This window comes from Haliotis cracherodii, unplaced genomic scaffold (assembly GCF_022045235.1).
Source record: "Haliotis cracherodii isolate W230 unplaced genomic scaffold, xgHalCrac1.p SCAF_7, whole genome shotgun sequence".
NCBI classification, from domain to species: domain Eukaryota; kingdom Metazoa; phylum Mollusca; class Gastropoda; order Lepetellida; family Haliotidae; genus Haliotis; species Haliotis cracherodii.
Genome location: NW_027266330.1, coordinates 15,719,852 through 15,738,907, shown reverse-complemented (window position 1 = coordinate 15,738,907; position 19,056 = coordinate 15,719,852). Strand labels below are relative to the sequence as shown.

The window sequence follows — 19,056 nt, the reverse complement described above, 5'->3', positions numbered from 1 at the left end:
TTTCTTAACTACAAGAAGGCTACTGCCGTGGACTAATCTCTCGCTCCCTCTCTCCCTCACGCTAAGACACCCAAGCCTTTCATCACGGGATTTACCCCAACATACGGCTGGTACGCTTTGGTGTGACTAAATACTGTTCAACGAGGCTGTAGACCAAACTCACTCACTCACCGAACAAATCCCTGTCTTCACCATTGTCCATGTCACCGAAGCCCAGTGCAATAAGCGCAACTCAGTTTGTTACGGCTTGCTATCGTCTCTGAGTTGGCACATGTTTGTGAGATTTTGTGCTCAAACAGTTTGCGAACTGGACGTGCAACACCCTTTCACATTTAGACTAAAGGGAGCTTAATTTAAAAGTGGGACTAGACTTGGGCAAATTGGCAGTCCCAGCCAATTTGAGTCAAGTCCCCCAGACAACGCTGCTAGTGTCTGTCGGATCAAATAGGTCTGTGTATTCCGACGTTAAGCTGAGTTTGTTGTTTTTGTTGTTTGTCAAACGCCGCACTCAGCAATATCCCAGCTGTATGACGCCGGTCTGTGAATGATCGAGTCTGACCAGACAATCCAGTGATTCACATCGTGAACATCGATCAACGCAATTGGGCAACGATGTCATGAATCAAACAAGTCGGCGAACCTGACCACCCGATCCTGTTAGTCGCTCCTTACTAGCATAGTCGCGGCTTATGCCAGTCATGGTTTGCTGAAGACCTGTTCTCTACCCGGATCTTAACGGGTCCCGAGACAGAGTCTCAGATTGACCTAATTACAAAATCTAAAACGAGGTAGAAAATTGGCACCAGTCCTCTCAGCAGAGACCCACTTTAAGAGTTTAATGTGGTGCCGAAAGGCTCGTATGACTTGACAGTGATATAGTACAATGCTGAGCCAACGCACAACATTGTATTCACGTATACGGCGAGTCGGACTTCACCCATGCAATAAAGAAATTCCACAGCGTCCCGCTAATCCCCCATCGCTCTAACGAGCTTGTTCATTTAGATTTGACACTTTCGCTGCAGCATTGATGTTTAAGAGATTGCGTGTCGACACTGGTTGAAGTATGCCTCATTACCATACGTCATTGTGTAGACAAGGAGATAAAGAGAGTGTGCTTGTGTGCCTTTAAGAAATGTGTGGGTATTCAACAGTGCTGTATTCTAAATTAGGTTCAAATAAAACACTAGCACCCACACACGGACAATAGACGAGGTGTTATTTGCCACTTTAATCGATGTAATACTTTACTGCAGAGCAGCGACAGCCATGGTATAAACGCTGCTTTTAACAAAATTACTTTAGCCGTAATATTGCTTAATCAATTAAATTACGTAATGCGTTGGTTGGAATTCTGAAAGCGTAAACACTCAGATGTAATGACGATAGATCAATATGTTTTCTTCGTTTTCTACTAAGTCGCTCTGAATACCAAATACGTGATTGTTTAAACTAGAACCGCTCTAAAATTCATCTATATTTATATAATGGAATTTAACACGATATAGGTTAACGGGGCATGTGTCATTCTTTGTACTGTCGTTTAAGTGGTTAACCATCCATGTCGAAGTTCCGTGATTTGTGCTGCAGTCGGTAAAAATCGCCTTTTGTTGCAAGTCTTTACGCCGTACTGTCGCTACAAAACTGTATAGGTGGGTATAATTTTATTACAAATGTCTTGTCCAGAACAGCTATCTTATTACATTTTGTTATTTGTGATCGTTGATAGAAATCGCTTCAGTTAACAGACACTGATCAACGGGTAACAACGATACACAACAGCATGGACAATTTCCAAGTCGATCAAATAGGATTTCAGAAGATATCAATGTTATTCGGTAGATAAAAGGAAAAATCACGCATATACCAACCTATCAATCTCGGCTCAAGAAACATTGGTAGACTTGGCAGTAATCTGGGTTACTAAACAATAACGGGAATATTGGCTTACAGTTCGGCAAATACGTGAGTGGTATTCCCCATTAAGTGGTGTGCCTTCTGCTACGAACAAATACAAGGGGAATGGGGGGCTGGGTATTGCAGGCAGTTGTGGAAGGTCGTTTCACTGTAAGGATTCAGTTATTGGATACGGTTTACTAACTGAAAGAAAGTAGACCTGTGTCATTTTGGTGAGTAAGTGACACACACAGTGTACGAGAGAGAGAGAGAGGGGAAGAGAGAGAGAGAGGGAGAGGGGAGTAAGAGGAGGAGGAGGGAGAGAGACCACAGAGCAGAGGGGGGGGGGGGGAGATAAAGAGAGTGGCGAGAGAAAGAGAATGCGAGAGAGAGAATAGATGTGGGAGGGAGAGAGAAAGGTAGGGAGATAAAGGGAGTTGGGAGAGAAAAAGAATGGCGAGAGAGAGAGAGAAAGAGAGAGAGAGAGAGAGAGTAAAACACGAACACAACTTTGCCTGTCATCGACATTGTAAATGACACGTACGTTATTCTGGGTGTGTTTTATATAAACGCTTCAGATCTGTATGTATATATGACATATGTTTTTCAGATTCCAACACAAAGTATGGAGTACGGATAACCCTTCAGACCTCGAATAATGGCCACAGCCATGAAAGCTCACAGTAGAAGTAGAAACAAACAGAACCTCCCGAGGTTCCACAGCCCGTATGGCCCAAGGCCCCTCACGCACATAGGCTTTGAACAGGCCCGGCATCTCAACCCAGAGAGACTCCCCACGCCCAGCCGAGAGAAGGCGGTGTCCGTGCGACTCCTTGAGGTCAGCAAAGACACCCTGGACCAGGTTCAGAGGCTCTCGGACACCGTCAGACGTCTGACCATCAACGGCATGAAGCTGAAAACAGTTCCCGAGACACTCGTGGGCTGTCTGATCCACCTGGAGAAGTTGGACCTTGGGAACAACAGCCTCGGGGACACTGGTTTCCCTGATAGCATGAAGACGCTGGAGAACCTCCAGGAACTTCGACTGAATGACAACCACCTGACCAAGATTCCTCCATGTCTTAAAAGGTTGAAGAACCTTTGCAGAATCGACCTCAGCAACAACAAGTTGGAGAGCTTGAAAGGTTTGGAGAAGCTGAGAAGGATTCAGATCTTGGTTGTGGACAATAACAAACTTGGTGCGGTGTTCAAAGACATTGGGCATATGCGGAGGCTGGAGATTCTGCGCTGTAGCGACAACAGTATAAGAGACGTGACCAATGATATACGCAACCTAAGGATGTTGAATGACCTAGATATATCCAATAATAAAGTGTCAGTTCTTCCTACTGATGTATTTCTGTTGCCCCAACTGGAGGCATTGAACGCTAGTCATAACCAGGTAACCAAGGTGCCCACATTCACCGTGAAGGTCCAGAGCAGGCACCTGATCAGTGAAATTGATCTCGCGGGTAACAATCTGACAAAGTTCCCCGGTCATCTGTTATTCATGTGTAAGAAACTCGACCTCGGCAGCAACAAATTGAAAGTGCTATCATGGAACATTATCAAAAAGTTGGAATGGAATACGGACCAGGAGTTGGTGTTGGAGGGGAACCCCCTCACGTACCCACCCTCAGATGTATGTGAGTCTGGTCTTAGGTCTATAATGCAGTATTTCCAGGAGTCACAGGCAGAGGCTAAAGTCTTCCAAGGAATAAAAATTCTGCTACTTGGGTCACACAAGAGTGGTAAGACAAGCTTCGTTCATTCTTTGGTCGACGGGCAACCGCGGATCGCAGAGGAGGTATTTGAGAGTTCTGCTGGAGTTGATGCCTATGAAACCAGTTTTGACTATGACGTTGAGCAAGGAAGACCGGGCAGGTCTCTGAATCTGTGTATTTGGGACTTTTGCGGTGACCCTTTCTACCTGTACCCTCATTACATCTTTTTTGAGCTTCCTTCGATCACAGTTCTAACTTTCAACATGGCGGAATACAAAAGCTCCAAGTTTGAGGAAATGATCGGGACTTGGTTTGACTGGATGGTAGCGAAAACCAACAAGCTGGTGGTGATCCTGGTGGGGACGCACTGTGATCTCATCTCTAAGGACAGGGTCAAGGACATTTCTACGGAGGTCCCAAAACAGCTGCAGAAGCATCTGGACAAACAAAGACGAAAGGTCCAAGAGAGAATCAAGGTTATCGAGGAGAAACCCAACATCTCCCCAACCTTGTCCGAACAACTCAAGTCCTACATGAAACTCCTCCAGGCCAAGTTCACAGTCCAGACAGATGTGATAGTCACGAGTTCGTTCAAATACACAGGATTTGATACCTTCCGCTCGGCAGTGGAGACACTGGCCAGCGATGAGAAGTTGTTTCCCAACGTGATGAGAGTGATCCCAACGTTCTGGGTGGAGGTGGAGACGTACATAGAGGAAAGGGGGAACAGCATGCCGGTGCCAATCATGACATATGAACAGTACACCGAGGAGATAACGTCCAAATTTGGGATGAAACATCTTATTGAGGAAATATCGCGCTACCTCCATGACACCGGCAAAATCATCTGGTTCTTCCAGATTCCTACTCTGAAGCAGTACGTGTTTGTTCGACCGCTCTGGCTCTTCGACATCTTTAGACAGGTGTTCAGACACGACATTAGCGAGAAATATGGCTACCATGCTGATGACAATTTCAAAAACGTTGGCATCAGTCCTTTGAGATTTGAACGGCTTAAACAGGAGGTTTTAACTGAAGGGGTTGTCGATAGGGACTTTCTCAAGGGGGTGCTGCTTTACCAACTCCCGAACAACTTCATTGCAAGTTTCAATCAAGTCCTGCACCTGTTGACTGAAGCGTTAGAAATCGGCTACCCTGTGAGTAAAGGATCGACTGAGAAGACCTATTCCCTAGTGTGCGAGCCAGACGAGGAAGGGAAGATCCGGATATCCAAGCTTCTGATTCCGTGGTTCAGAAAGTCTGGCGAACCTAACGAGCTTCGTGAACAGTGGGAGGGCATTGCGAACAGAAGGAAGGTGGCTGTGCTGTTCCAGTTCCCGCACTATATGCCCCCAGGTATGTTCGAACTCCTTTGTGTGCGCGCACATAGAGAAAAACATAAACTGAAGTTTTTGTCGCATTGGGGCGGAGGGATACACGCACTACACAAGGTTCATTCCATGCGGGTGTTGATTATGTACTGTCAGTCCCGGGCGGAGGGAGACGGGGTGGTGCTGAGGTTTGAGGTCCGTGACGACAGCCCCGGTGAGGACCAAGTGCCTGCCTCTACCATGTGGAACACCCTCCTGCCTCTCATCTTAGACTTTGAAGAAATCATCAAGAGCTACCTCGGTAAGTTTATTTGTTTGTTTGTTGTTTAACGCCGGACTCAGCAATATTCAGCTATATGACAGCGGTCTATAAATAATCGAGGCCGCCTCCGTGGTCTAATGGTAGAGCGTCCGCCCGTTCGATCCCCGGCCGCGTCATACCAAAAGACGTTAAAAGATGGTACTTGTTGCACTTATAGAGCGACGTGCATACACGTGTGTGTGTGCGTGTGTGTGTGTGTGTGGCTGCTTGTACTAGTCCGGACTGATGCCGATTTATGGTGCTATCCCACTGAGATACCATGCCGCAGTTTTAACACACAGTATACTGACTCCGAGCCGACCAGTCCTTGTTTTAGCCCCTTAATGCCAAGCGCCAGACAGGGTAACAACAAGTACCATCTTTTAACGTCTTTTGGTATGACGCGGCCGGGGTTCGAACCCCGGACCTTCCGCTCTCCGGGCGGACGGTCTACCACTAGACCACGGGGGCGTACTAGTGGGAAGGAATTAGAAAACAGATAATTTGAAAATGTATGCTTCTTTTACTGATGAATTATGTATATAAATCGGGGTCGCGGTTTGCCAAGTCGTCTGCAGCGCCGCAATAAGCTGTTCAGAGTTGCGTCCCTTAGATGTCCATCATCAGGGTCGTGGGTTCGAATCCTGATCAAGATGTTTGTTTTGTCGGCATCTGATCCCTTCGGTCTTTCCTTCCACGTAAAATGACACCGTCATATCACTGAATTCTATTCAAAGCAGCGTTACACCAAACTCACTATATTTGTAATGTGCGACAGGAGTGTGGGTGGAGCGCCTGGTGGAGTGTCCAATGTGTGGGGACCCGTCCTTCATGGGAGAGTGGCTCACGCCCAAGGATACGCAGAGTCTTCCCACAAAGCCTTGCGAGACTTGTGGCCAGCAAGTTGACACATCACTTATCGTGCAGCCTCGCGAGAAGAAACGAGGTTTGTATTATGTTGCTTGTTTGGGTAAAAGGGATCGTGAATCACACTATCCCCCTCTGGAAATAAACCCCTGAATTAAATTGCTTTATCTACGTCTTCTTCTACACAAACGGTGTGCGGAAGACTCGTTCATAGCAATTTACGCTGAATAAAGTGTATTCAATAAATTTAATTGGAAATTTATAAAAATAATAATTATCTTGAACAGTGGACACTTGTCCATGACCGACTTTTCATTAGCCTTAAATGTTAACTCAGGTAGCCGATTTTTACAAGCATGGGTTGCTGAATTCTATGGAATATAGGTTTGTCAACTGTATTTTATTTATAATTCAGTGTGAAAGACTCATTTTTCCGAAGTTGAGAAAAGTGATATTTTCACTGCAGTTAACATAACACTTGATATTTCACTGCAGTGAACATAACACTGACGGAACTATTGTCATGCAAGAATTACCTCCCCTTAAACTGTCTCCCTTTATCGCAAGTGTGAAGCCTGTACACAAACGGTTGACGTTTTATCACATTAGTACCACAGGCCAAATAATGAAAGATGGTCATTTATGGAGTTAATATCACTTCTTGTCGTCTTTTATTCTCTCGAAAATGTTTCGTAACAAACTGTAAATTTCTCATTTTACTCGTCAATCGAGACTTTTCGTTTCGCAAAGCGCCATTTTTGTCACTTGACCATAGTGTATTCTTTCGCTCCCATCAGCGGTCTTCCAGTTTTCAAGAATATGTTTTTGTTAAAGTTGATTTTGTATTTAATCATATCTTAACGTATAATAAAGAATATTCGTGACCTAAATATTTTTTGATAATTTTGTTAATATTGTTTAAGATTGTGCAAACACGGAACTACTTTGTAACTCGCAAATACAATGGGTGGTGAACCGTCCCTGTGTGTTCGGTAGGGAGAATTTACGTTTCAAGGTTTTCAATTTCTAATGAAATATTTTTATTTTTTCGGTAGACAGCTGCACAAAAAGTTTATAATGAATAGGATATTTCATTTTCGTGAAATATCACTTTTCTCTCAACTCGTGACAAGGGTAAAAGGATATATTCTCACTCGTGGCTACGCCCCTCGTGAAAATATCTCCCGCCCCCGTCCCGCCCCGCCCTCGATGAGAGATACATGCCATTTCACTCGACATATGAAGTATGCCCTAGTTCTGACTGTACCGTGCCATTGTCTATCAATAGAATATAGGTTTGTCAACAATATCTGGTGATCGTGTGTATGAGCTACTGATGATACATGATAAAATTTTGTTTACAGGATATCGTAGTCACGTGATACCGAATCAACATTGGTATATATTGGAGTACTTTAACACTAATCCCACGGCATATTTTATAGATTATATTTTGATTATCTTCAATAATAACGTGTGATTTATTTTGAGGGGTATTTGAATGTTTCTCTGTTTTGAATATTTTTCGCTTTCTTTGTGCTACGCTTTTGCCGGTATTACCTATGTTACTGGCCAGGTGATAAATACATGTTTTTCTTTTATTTGCACGTGTTTGAGTTACATTTGACCTTTACAGGAACTGCTTATCACCTTGAAATGACCTTCGAGGTTATAAACGTATTTAGTGATATACTTAACAACGATGAGGATGATGACGACGACGATACGTCATCGGAGAGTGTGAGTACTAGGTCACGTGACATCTAGCTAGATTGACCTAGTCACATCAGAACTAACATCAGTACTTCCGTTTTTTAGAAGGCTAATGATTGTTTAACAATTTCTAGAGAAAAATCATTTCAGATACATTTAATAAGTAAACAGTTTCAGGTTTATCTTGTATGTTGAATAATATCGCATTCAGCAAAATGTCTGTAAATAACGAGAATGAACTAGACAGTCCAGTGATTAATATTATTGCAACGTCACTTGTCATGGCGACACGACGACATGTAATCAACCAAGACAGTGAGCCTAACCACCCTGTCCATTAAGTCTCCTCTAACGACAAATATCAGTTGTTGTGGACCCCGCTGGCTTGTAATTAAGTCAAATGGACGTATGATATCCAGGCTACGTTCAGACGTATGATATCTAGGCTACGTTCAGACGTATGGTATTCAGGCTACGTTCAGACGTATGATATCCAGGCTACGTTCAGACGTATGGTATTCAGGCTACGTTCAGACGTATGATATCCCGCCTACATTAAGTCGTATGATATCCAGGCTACGTTCAGACGTATGATATCTAGGCTACGTTCAGACGTATGGTATTCAGGCTACGTTCAGACGTATGATATCCAGGCTACGTTCAGACGTATGGTATTCAGGCTACGTTCAGACGTATGATATCCCGCCTACATTAAGTCGTATGATATCCAGGCTACGTTCAGACGTATGATATCCAGGCTACGTTCAGACGTATGATATCCAGGCTACGTTCAGATGTGTGATATTCAGGCTACGTTCAGACGTATGATATCCAGATTACGTTCAGACGTATGATATTCAGGCTACGTTCAGATGTGTGATATTCAGGCTACGTTCAGACGTATGATATTCAGGCTACGTTTAGACGTGTGATATTCAGGCTACGTTCAGACGTGTGATATTCAGGGTACGTTCAGACGTATGATATTCAGGCTACGTTCAGACGTATGATATCCAGGCTACGTTCAGACGTATGATATCCAGGCTAAGTTCAGACGTATGATATCCAGGCTACGTTCAGACGTATGATATCCAGGCTACGTTCGGATGTATGATATCCAGGCTACGTTCAGATGTATGATATCCAGGCTACGTTCAGACGTATGATATTCAGGCTACACTCAGACGTGTGATATCCAGGCTACGTTAAGGCGTTTGATATCCAGGCTACTTTCAGATGTATGATATCCAGGCTACGTTCGGATGTTAGATATCCAGGCTACGTTCAGACGTATGATATCCAGGCTACGTTCAGACGTATGATATCCAGGCTTCGTTCAGACGTATGATATCCAGGCTACGTTCGGATGTTGGATATCCAGGCTACGTTCGGATGTTGGATATCCAGGCTACGTTCAGATGTATGATATCCAGGCTACGCTACGTGTGATATCCAGGCTACGCTACGTGTGATATCCAGGCTACGATATGTGGGATATCCAGGCTACGATATGTGGGATGATATCCAGGCTTCGTTCAGACGTATGATACCCAGGCCATGTTCAGACGTATGATATCCAGGCTACGCTGCGTGTGATATCTAGGCTACGTTCAGACGTGTGATATATTCTATTGTAAATATCCCTTGGGAATTTGACAATCAAGACACAAAGCACACACAATTTATGGATAATAACTTCTTTAATAACTGTAAAGGCGACGTTGGTATAGATCCTCTCACCGCTGTGTCTACTTTGTCATCGTCATCTTTTAAATAATGCCTATCAAACAATTAATGAAGACACAAATAAATAATGCTACTATCAGTAAAGGTCGTGCTAAATTGTATAGAATCATGAAATGAAATGCTATTTGATGACGGATACGGACAAGATTATTTAAGTACAGATTAGTAGTATTAAGGCTGCCCTTTCGCTAGGCAACACATAAAGATATGAAAACCACAATATGTCCAGTGAACAAGCTCTTCTGATCTGAGATACGAAGCGATGGTATCTCCATCCCTTAGATATCAGAGGCACGGGTGGACAAGTCGTCTTAGGCGCCGCAATTCGCTGTGCAGAGTTGCGTCCCTTGGCCAGAAACCTATGATCGTGGGTTCGAATCCCGGTTTGCTCCGACTTTGTTGTTGTCAGCAGCATACCCGTGCTCGTGTGTTTCACCAAATTGGTCAATGTCTGAGACCCAACTCATTCACTCACTCACTCACTTAGTCACCAGAATCCGCTCTTCGTGCGTTCACCCGATTATGACTGTTGGCCGTAAGTGCCATAATCAACAAAATGGTAAAAGAAAAATAACTGAGTTACACGTTAGTCATTCAATAAGAAAAGTCAAATATAAGCTACATCCACAACAGCTTTACTAAAGGGGCACCGGTAGTCCGATGGTTTAAGGGACCACAAATCGCTATGTAGAGTTACCTCCCTTAGTTGTGCCAGAATCCTGTGATCGTGGGTTCGAATCGCGGTTCGGCCCGATATTATTTCTAGGTTCGTAAGCACTAAAGTGGTAAACGTCTAAGACCCACATCCCTTTTGGTTTTCCACGCACATAAAGCCGACACGCAGCGATGTAACTGAAATACTGTTAAAAGTGGCGTTAAACCTACATTCACACACTCAGTTACCAGGATCCGCTCTTCACTAACACAGTACAAGCAACTAATTAGTTTAGAGGTGATAGATGTGTTTTATATTAATAGAAATAATAGATAACGACACTTTATTTCAGTTCTCATCATTAATGAAATTAGACGCAGACGCCTGGCTCAAAAATTGCAATCTGAGTCAAATGACATCAGCGTGAGTAAGGTCAAGGTTGCATGTGTGACGTCATCATGACGTCAATGACACAGGTTGTGTGTGATGCACTGCTAAAACACGTGTTTCAACTTGGTTCTATTATTAATATCGTTTGCTTATTAATTCATCTTTTTGATAGATGTGGCTTGTTTCTTTCTTTATTCTTTTCATTGTTACTTATACCCGTTAAATTTTCTTTCAGGGCTGTTTATTTATTATTTACTCAAAAATGTGAATCTGTTGCTAGATCCCCCTATCTTGGTTCTTGGCGGCCATATTAGATACCCGAATTTTTGGATGATCTAGTGAAACCAAGGACCACTTTATAGGACCCGTGTGATTTCGCCAAAGCTACATGGAACTTTATCCCTCGTGCACTAACCACCGACTTTAAGAATACGAAAATGATCTTTTCGAAAATAATCCGAAATGACGCTTCCGTATGTCTAGATCGATTTACTTCTTTTCAGCAGTGTATCCATTTCTCTTTATATCCAAACCCGGTACCTCACACACATTGCTACCATGAAGTTACCTTCGGTCCTGTTATCTCCATCACCATAGTAACGGAAAAAACTGTTTTTTTCTGTAAAATATGTTCATTTCAAGACTAGATGTTAGTCTAGCCATCGGGGTACGAATACATGGCCGAATACATCAGCCAAGTCACTGAACCTGAACACCCGATTCATTAAGTCGCTCCGTAAGACAAACAAAGCTTGCTGGCGTCCTTTTCTAATCCGTAATCCCAAAGGGCATTCAGAATTGTCTCAAAGTACTTGACAGTGCATGTTTCCCTATTGGTCCAACAAGGTTGGGGTCACAGACGTGGGGTAGCCTAGTGGTTCAAGCGTTCGCTCGTCACGCCGAAGGCCCGGGTTCGATTCCCGACATGGGTACAATGTGAGAAGCCCTTTTCTGGTGTCCCCAGCCGTGATATTGCTGGAAAATTGCTAAAAGCGGTGTAAAACCATACTCACTCACTCACAGACGTACAACGTACAAATACGCACAGCAAACGTCAGGATAAATATATCTGTTGAAATCTTTAATGTGGTTGTATATAGCTTACTAGTGACCGAGATGACTAATCACCTATGGTACCCAGATGTGTTATTCTAATCAACGAAACAAGTTACAGCCTACTCTTAGCAAGAGATGCACTGACCAATGAGCGTCCAGTTTACATGGTTTACTTGGTTTACGACACTCGTGACCAACTCGCATTATTCCGGGACCATTTGCAATCACCCACCCCTTTCCGTAATCTGAAAAAAAGACTCGTGCCCCTATCGATGAATGTTATGTGCGTAAATATGACAAAACCAAGCAGAATGCGCGTATGACTTCAAGTATTTCGGTCAAAGAATGCCATAGGAATGACTTTTGATTTTACATATGTCTTGAATCGAAACATATACCCAAGATACAGTTAAAAAGTTCAATCATGCTGTATAGTACCGAAGTGCCGAAGTGTTTTCAATAGCATCTGGAATATATATTATATATGGGGGGCTTGGGTGCGTCTTTGTCCTGGAATAATTCCACGAATGTTCCGGGACAAGCCTTTTTGTAGGGTATGGAAAGATGTTGGTTGATTGGCTTGTTGGTTAACGCCGCAATCAGCAATATTTCAGCTATATGACGGCCGTCTGTAAATAATCGAGTCTGGACCAGACAATCCAGTAATTAATATCATGAGCATCGATCCACGCATTTGGGATCGATGACATGCATCAAACCAAGTCATTGAGCCTGACCACCCGATCCCGTTAGTCGCCTCTTACGACAAGCATTGTCACCTTTTACAGCAAGCATGGGTTGCTGAAGACCTATTCTACCCCTGATATTCACGGAACTATAGAAAGATGTGAGTAGTGACGACTGGGTTTACGACCAACGGCTCTGAAAGTAACAGGCAACATAAGGTTTCGATGAAGGTTCTTGCCAGGACTCCAGAAGTAGAGCTAATTTGGCTTCCATGAGTATGAAGGGCCTGAAAAACCGACATCCCAACCAGGACCAACGGCACTCACGGGTGATGGAGGGACCCGGTGGAGCTCGTGAAGTGTCGGTGATGATGGCCCTATATTTCTCCCAACAGGCAATATCACTCATATCAATGCATGCTATCTTGTCTTCCCTCTAGATTAATAGATCTGGGACACCTCTCTACCCCATCTGTAACAGCGGCGCTGTAAAGCATCGCTACTGCGCATGACAAGTCTTTCGCATTTCTGGAAATCTAGCGCATGCATCGGTGCTTGTCTTTAGTCAATAACTGATTGATATAATGTCATATAACAAATAGGGAAGATTGATATAAGATGGTTATATAACATATAAGGAGGAATGACATAAGGTGGTTATATAACAGATGGAGAAGAGTGATATTTGATGTTATATAACAGATGGAGAAGAATGATATAATGTGGTTATATAGGAGATGGGTAAGCGTTTTATGTGGTCGATTGATTTAAGGTGGTTATAAAAGAGATGGGCAAGAGAGGTATGTGGTGGTTATATACAGATGGGGAAGAGTAATATAGGGTTGTTTTATAACAGTTTTATAACAGTTATAACAGATGGGAAAAGTGATAAAGGGTGGTAATATAACAGGTGGGTTAGCGTGACATTGGATGGTTATGTAACAGGTTGGTAAGAGTGACAGGTGGGTAAGGCATGGTATAAAGTGGTTATATAACAGAATGTTAAGGTTGGTGGGTAGGATTGATACACTATCATATTTAAGAGTCGTCTAGTGCTATATAGGTGGCGAATGGCTAGTAAATACTACTAGGTTACCAACCAATTGGACAACTTGATGTTGGGGGGGGGGGGGGGGGGGGGGGGGGGGCGGGTTGATGTTTGTTTGTTTTGGGTTTTTTGTTTGTTTGTTTAACGCCGCACTTAGCAATATTCCAGCTACATGATGGCGGTGTGTAAATAATCGAGTCTGGACCAGACAATCCAGTGATTCACATCATGAGCATCGATCCACGCAATTGGGATATGATGTCACGCATCAACCAATTCAGAGAATGTGTGCATGGCATATATGGAAGGATGCTTACATCCAACGCGTATTACCGGCCGGCCAAGTGGAACTCGCTAAAAGTAGTCGCGGTTGCCGGGCATGGGATGTTGTTATAATCCGATTATGAACCTTTGTCTTTCAGCGTGACTTTCTAGCTGACAGCGCTTATTTAGCCGTGAGACAATAATAACACTCTATATCACAAGAGTTTGGTAATGATTGTGAACGTTACATACTGTTACATCTATGCATATATGCCAACAGTGAAATAGATGTTATTTTTTCCTGTCACAAATATCAATATAATTTTGTCATTGCCTTATAAGACGCTAGTCATTGTAAACTATATCATCCGTATAAAAGTGTAAAAGTCTCGAGTATTATTGTAATTTGATTAATGATATCAAAATGGCAACTTCAATACGTTCATCGAAACTAGATATTAGCGGGTTCTGGTCGGTAGTATTACCGTACATGTTGTAATTCAAGCCCATTGTCGTTGCAGACGACGTCCTCCTAATGCTAAGAAGACGTACCGGACGACGTCGCGGAGCCGCTGTGACGCAAGACATCGATGCCATATCCAAGATGGCGCCGCCCAATCCGAGACGCGTGGCAATTGTTATGCCGGAACTAGAAATACAAGAGGGACTGAGAGGCTTGTTGGGGTCACGTGACTCTGTAACGTCACTAGCAAGCGACAACTGACCAGAATTGAAATGTTGCTTTTTTGTTTATGTGTTAAACCTACCGCAGAAACTAACGCAAGCATATGTACACCTGTTGGCTAAGTACATTGTGAAAAATTTGAATTTGGACGCCAACACCCTTATCCCAAAACATGTTGACATTTGTGGAACCTCCCTTTCCAAACATTCCTTCTGTCCTGTGACGGCTAAGTATTCTTAATCCTTTCTTTCCTTGGATGTTTCTAGATTTTTGGCTGATTTGGATACCGTTGGATTGAATCGGACCTTACTTTGGAATGCTTGAACATGTGTGATATTTGTATTAATAGAAAACAAAGTGGTATTTTTGTCGTGAAGGGTCGTGTTATGGAATTAAGGTGTTTGTTCAGTGTTACATGTCCCGAAGTTACGAATTCCGAATCCAAAATCTCACAAACACGTACACACACACACACACACACACACACACACACACACACACACACACACACACACTCACACACAAATAAAAAACACAAAAAACACACACACACACACACATACACACACGCACGCCCACACACCAGAGACAATACACCACACCTTTTTCATGAAAAAAAAAATATATCCCGGATCAACCTCTGATCTTGGACGCTGTTGGTGTAGCGTACTCTCATGATCAGCTGGGGGCACGGGTGGCCCAGTCGTCTAAGGCGCCGCCATTCGCTGTGCAGAGTTGCGTCCCTTGGGCACGCCAGAAACCTATGATTGTGGGTTCGAGTCCCGGCTCGACCCGATTATGTTTCTAGGTTTGTCAGCCCCATACCCGTGCTCGTGGGTTTCACTGAAGTGGTAAACGTCTAAGACCTGCATCACTTCGGGCTTTCTTCCCAAATTAAGCTGACACGCCGTGATATAACTGGAATACTGTTAAAAGCGGCGTTAAACCCAACTCACTCACTCACTCACTCATGATCAGCTATTACGAACCAGTTCTTCTGAAAGTTAGGTTCAGTGTTCCTGTCATGAAGGAAATACAGTTTGTCGTTCATACTTTCAAAGTTAGCTGTATCTACCTTAAGCTGGTATCACTGAGTAGAAATACACATTTATTCTGTCGGTCGGGTAGCCTAGTGGTTAAAGCGTTCGCTCGTCCCGGGTTCGATTCCCGTCATGGGTACAATGTTTGAAGCCCATTTCTTGTGTCCGTCGCCGAGATATTGCTTGAAGATTGCTAAAAGCGGCGTAAATCCATACTCACTCACTCAGTTGTATGAAATAAGGATGGGAATTACTGAGATTATCGAATGAAATAACATGTCCGGTGACGTCGACGCTACTGAGATTCACTTAAAATTCTTTTTATGAGAAACAAATACATCAAAACCGAACACTGCAGTTGGACTTCTTGTAACTTACCTGTCTCCCTTTTAACTTTGATTTACTGACAGGCAGCGTTTGGAACAAAGACGGTGTCATGTCAGAGTGACGACAAGAGACATGAATCTTGTTTGTGGACATCTGTACTCGAGTCCGATGTGTTGCTGTACTGAAGAAATCTAGTGCTTTAATGGTTATAATATTTATTTATTTTCGTCTTAACTTACTTGCGTGTCCTACTGGACACGTTGACGAAGTGCTTGGTCACAGAGCGTGCTATTGAACACTATCATAATAAACAACCATCTTGTCCATATATAACGCATCTTCCCGAGGCAAGGTAGTTTAATGACTATTAAAGTCCAGTTTCCACCCTTGCCGAACTAAGCTGGCATTTCGTGGCTTGGGCGTAGCGCCACTCGTGTCATATACGAGTTATTTCAACCCTGTGTCCTCCTATTGACCAATCAGGATCCGCCTCTCATATCACTTGCATTTGCTTCAAACAAAATGGCGGCGCCCAGTCTGATCGATATTCAATATCTTTATTGAATAAGACGGGTCTTACTTCGCGAAGAACTTCAGATCACTTGTGCAAGTTGATTAAATATGAAAATACAGGTAAATATCTGTCGACACCCAGTTGAAAGTACACATGCCTTGCAAATCCTGCAATTGACCGACATCCGCATGGTACTCGCCATGTTGTCACGAACCGGATGTGGATCTCGTTACGCGGTGTTTGATTTGACTCTGCAAAGACTCGTTAAGCCAGCAAAAATATAACTCAGAAATTCCAATCAATTTTGGCAAGCGCGGTGACTGGACATTTATATTCAGGTAACTGCCCTGTCTCGGGAAGATGTATACAAAGATGTACTTTGGGTAGATAGAGTTCGTAAATATATCATTTATAAACTTGTTAAACATTTATCAAAGTACCTGTGTCACGGATAATGCTTGGAGCCTCGTTTATCCGAATCTTTCTGAGTAACGACGTTTCACTGAAAAGTAGTCACGTGTCAGCTACTGCTAACAAATTTTGCCAACTACTTATTTTTTTTACACAAAGTTATTTTCGCCCCATTGATAGAAATAATCCTGTAAAATTGCCAATGCTTGATGAAAAGGTCTGTGCCTTACGTTTACAAAATATATCATTTGAATAAACATTGAAACACTATTGAACGTATGTGTTGTGCGCTTTGTATGCTTCAATTCGTTTCCAGTTTGGAAACCGAATGTTCACTAATCTCAGACACAACCGCAAAAGAAGCTGTCTCGAAAAAAACACGAAAAACTGGTCACGATTAAATTACTCAGAGGGATCACTTAGTTCCTCTCAATACCACAGGACATTTCGGCTAGAATTGGTTGAAATCCATCTTGGGACTGGATCTGTTAGTTTTGCTATTTAACGTGACTGTCCCATTAAACAACATATTATAGAAGGTAGAAGGCACTGGAATGTCAGCCAAATCAGGAGTTAACATGTCATGGAATCGCACGAACGACATCATTGGATATATAACATCCGCTGTGGTCAACTTCTCCCACACTTTTCTGCACTTTCCGCTGACGCCGAGAGGGGTATCTACTCGTATCAATACGATTATTATGTAGCATTCATCACCACTCGCACAGAGAACAAGGGACACAGACTTTGTTTTTGGACAGAAAACAATGGACACAGACTGTTGTTGAACCGAACAATGGACACAAACGGTTGTTGCACAGAGAATAACAGACACAGACTTTGAAATATTTATTTATTCCCAAGAAAGTTTAAACATTCACACATTCAATCTCATAACAAAAATAGCCCAGAAAATAGATAATCTGATAGACAATGGCAATTCTAAACCTGGACATAATACATAATCATACCACAGTATTGACTTAATGAAGCACATGTAAACAGGGTGTTCAGTGACATGCAACCATTCAAGTCTTGTTCCACCAAAAAAGTATCTTTTGTGATGTCAAAACACAGACATGGATACACTCTATTCTCAGCAAATGAGAATATTTCAGAATGCCATATTTCAGCTATATTACGAAGGCCTGTAAATAATCGTATCAGGGCCAGACAAGACAGTGATGGGAGTCATGAGGAGCATCACAGACGGGGTACGGCATGACGGTACCTGTCCACTGACGTAACCTGGACCCATCCAGAAGGACAGATTAATGACAGTGGTCAGAGTGAGTTTAGTTTACAGCTGCTTTGAGCAGTATCTCCAGAATATCATGGCGTGTTCGCTTGTGGAAGGAAAGGTTAGAGATCGTCTACCACTTTGCACCCACAAACATGGGTATGGTGCTCACTAGCCAAGAAACATTAGTGGGTGAATCTTGGCTTCAAACCACGATCATGGTGCTAGCATGCCTAAGGGACACAACACTGACATGAAATGCAGTGTTTTAGATGACTGGGCCACCCGTGCGTCCTGATGGAGCTTGAAAGCTGAAAATAACTTGTGTTATCAATCACATTACTTTGTGAAAGGTCAAAGGTACTATGCTACTTAACATTTTATAAGGATATTATGAGTGTCCTGTTTGGTACTGAACGAGACTGATTGTTTGGAATTGTTGTCATACGAATAGTATCTGATACTGCAGTAGAAGTGACTCATGTCTGGCTGCATGTTAAGTTAAATAAACACAAGTACATGATTCAATAGTATTTTGTCCATTAGCCTGGTACACCGAGAATAGGCTCCACACACTGTGCCCATGTAAGGAATTGAACCCAGGTTTTTGGCATGAAGACAAACCCTCGAACCCATGGTTCTGAATGATATACAACTTCAACATAATGACTGCTAGGAGTTGGAACTTGGTGGTCCCCCGAGGACACAATTCAACTCGCATACACCCTGGCAAGGCTCATGGTTCAGGTCCCACATCAAGTGGCAGATCATTTCATATTCAGCAGGGATTTTCTGTTTCTGTTTCTGAAAATGCTGGAAAAATATCATGTTTCCACATGCTGGATGTTTTAAAAAATACTTTTGGGCTCCTCTTCAGAGGAAGAAATTGTATTTTTCTAAGTACTGACTTAAAAAATATTTCTTTGAGAGGCATTTATAAGTTTGAGTACCAAGTAAGGATAAGATTTATGGATGAACAACTTCTTTTCTAAATTGCGAGCAACATTTCGGTGAAGATTTTAACACTGTGATCAAGCAAGTCATGACCTTCATCGTATATCTTATCCTTACTCAAGAGTGAGTGAGTGAGTGAGTGAGTGAGATGTGTTCAACATCACCTTGAATAACATTTCAGTTATGTCATTGCGTCAGCCTAATC

At 42.9% G+C, this 19,056-nt stretch overlaps 1 protein-coding gene across 1 annotated transcript; it reads left to right on the top strand.

Moving 5' to 3' along the window:
- The first annotated feature begins 2,523 nt into the window (after positions 1–2,523).
- LOC139447909 (malignant fibrous histiocytoma-amplified sequence 1 homolog) lies at positions 2,524–14,851 on the top strand. The gene is made up of 3 exons (XM_071229389.1): positions 2,524–5,252; positions 6,031–6,198; positions 14,199–14,851. The coding sequence occupies exons 1-3, from the start codon at positions 2,555–2,557 to the stop codon at positions 14,399–14,401; spliced, it is 3,069 nt and encodes a 1,022-aa protein (XP_071085490.1). The 5' UTR covers positions 2,524–2,554; the 3' UTR covers positions 14,402–14,851.
- Positions 14,852–19,056: the final 4,205 nt, after the last annotated feature.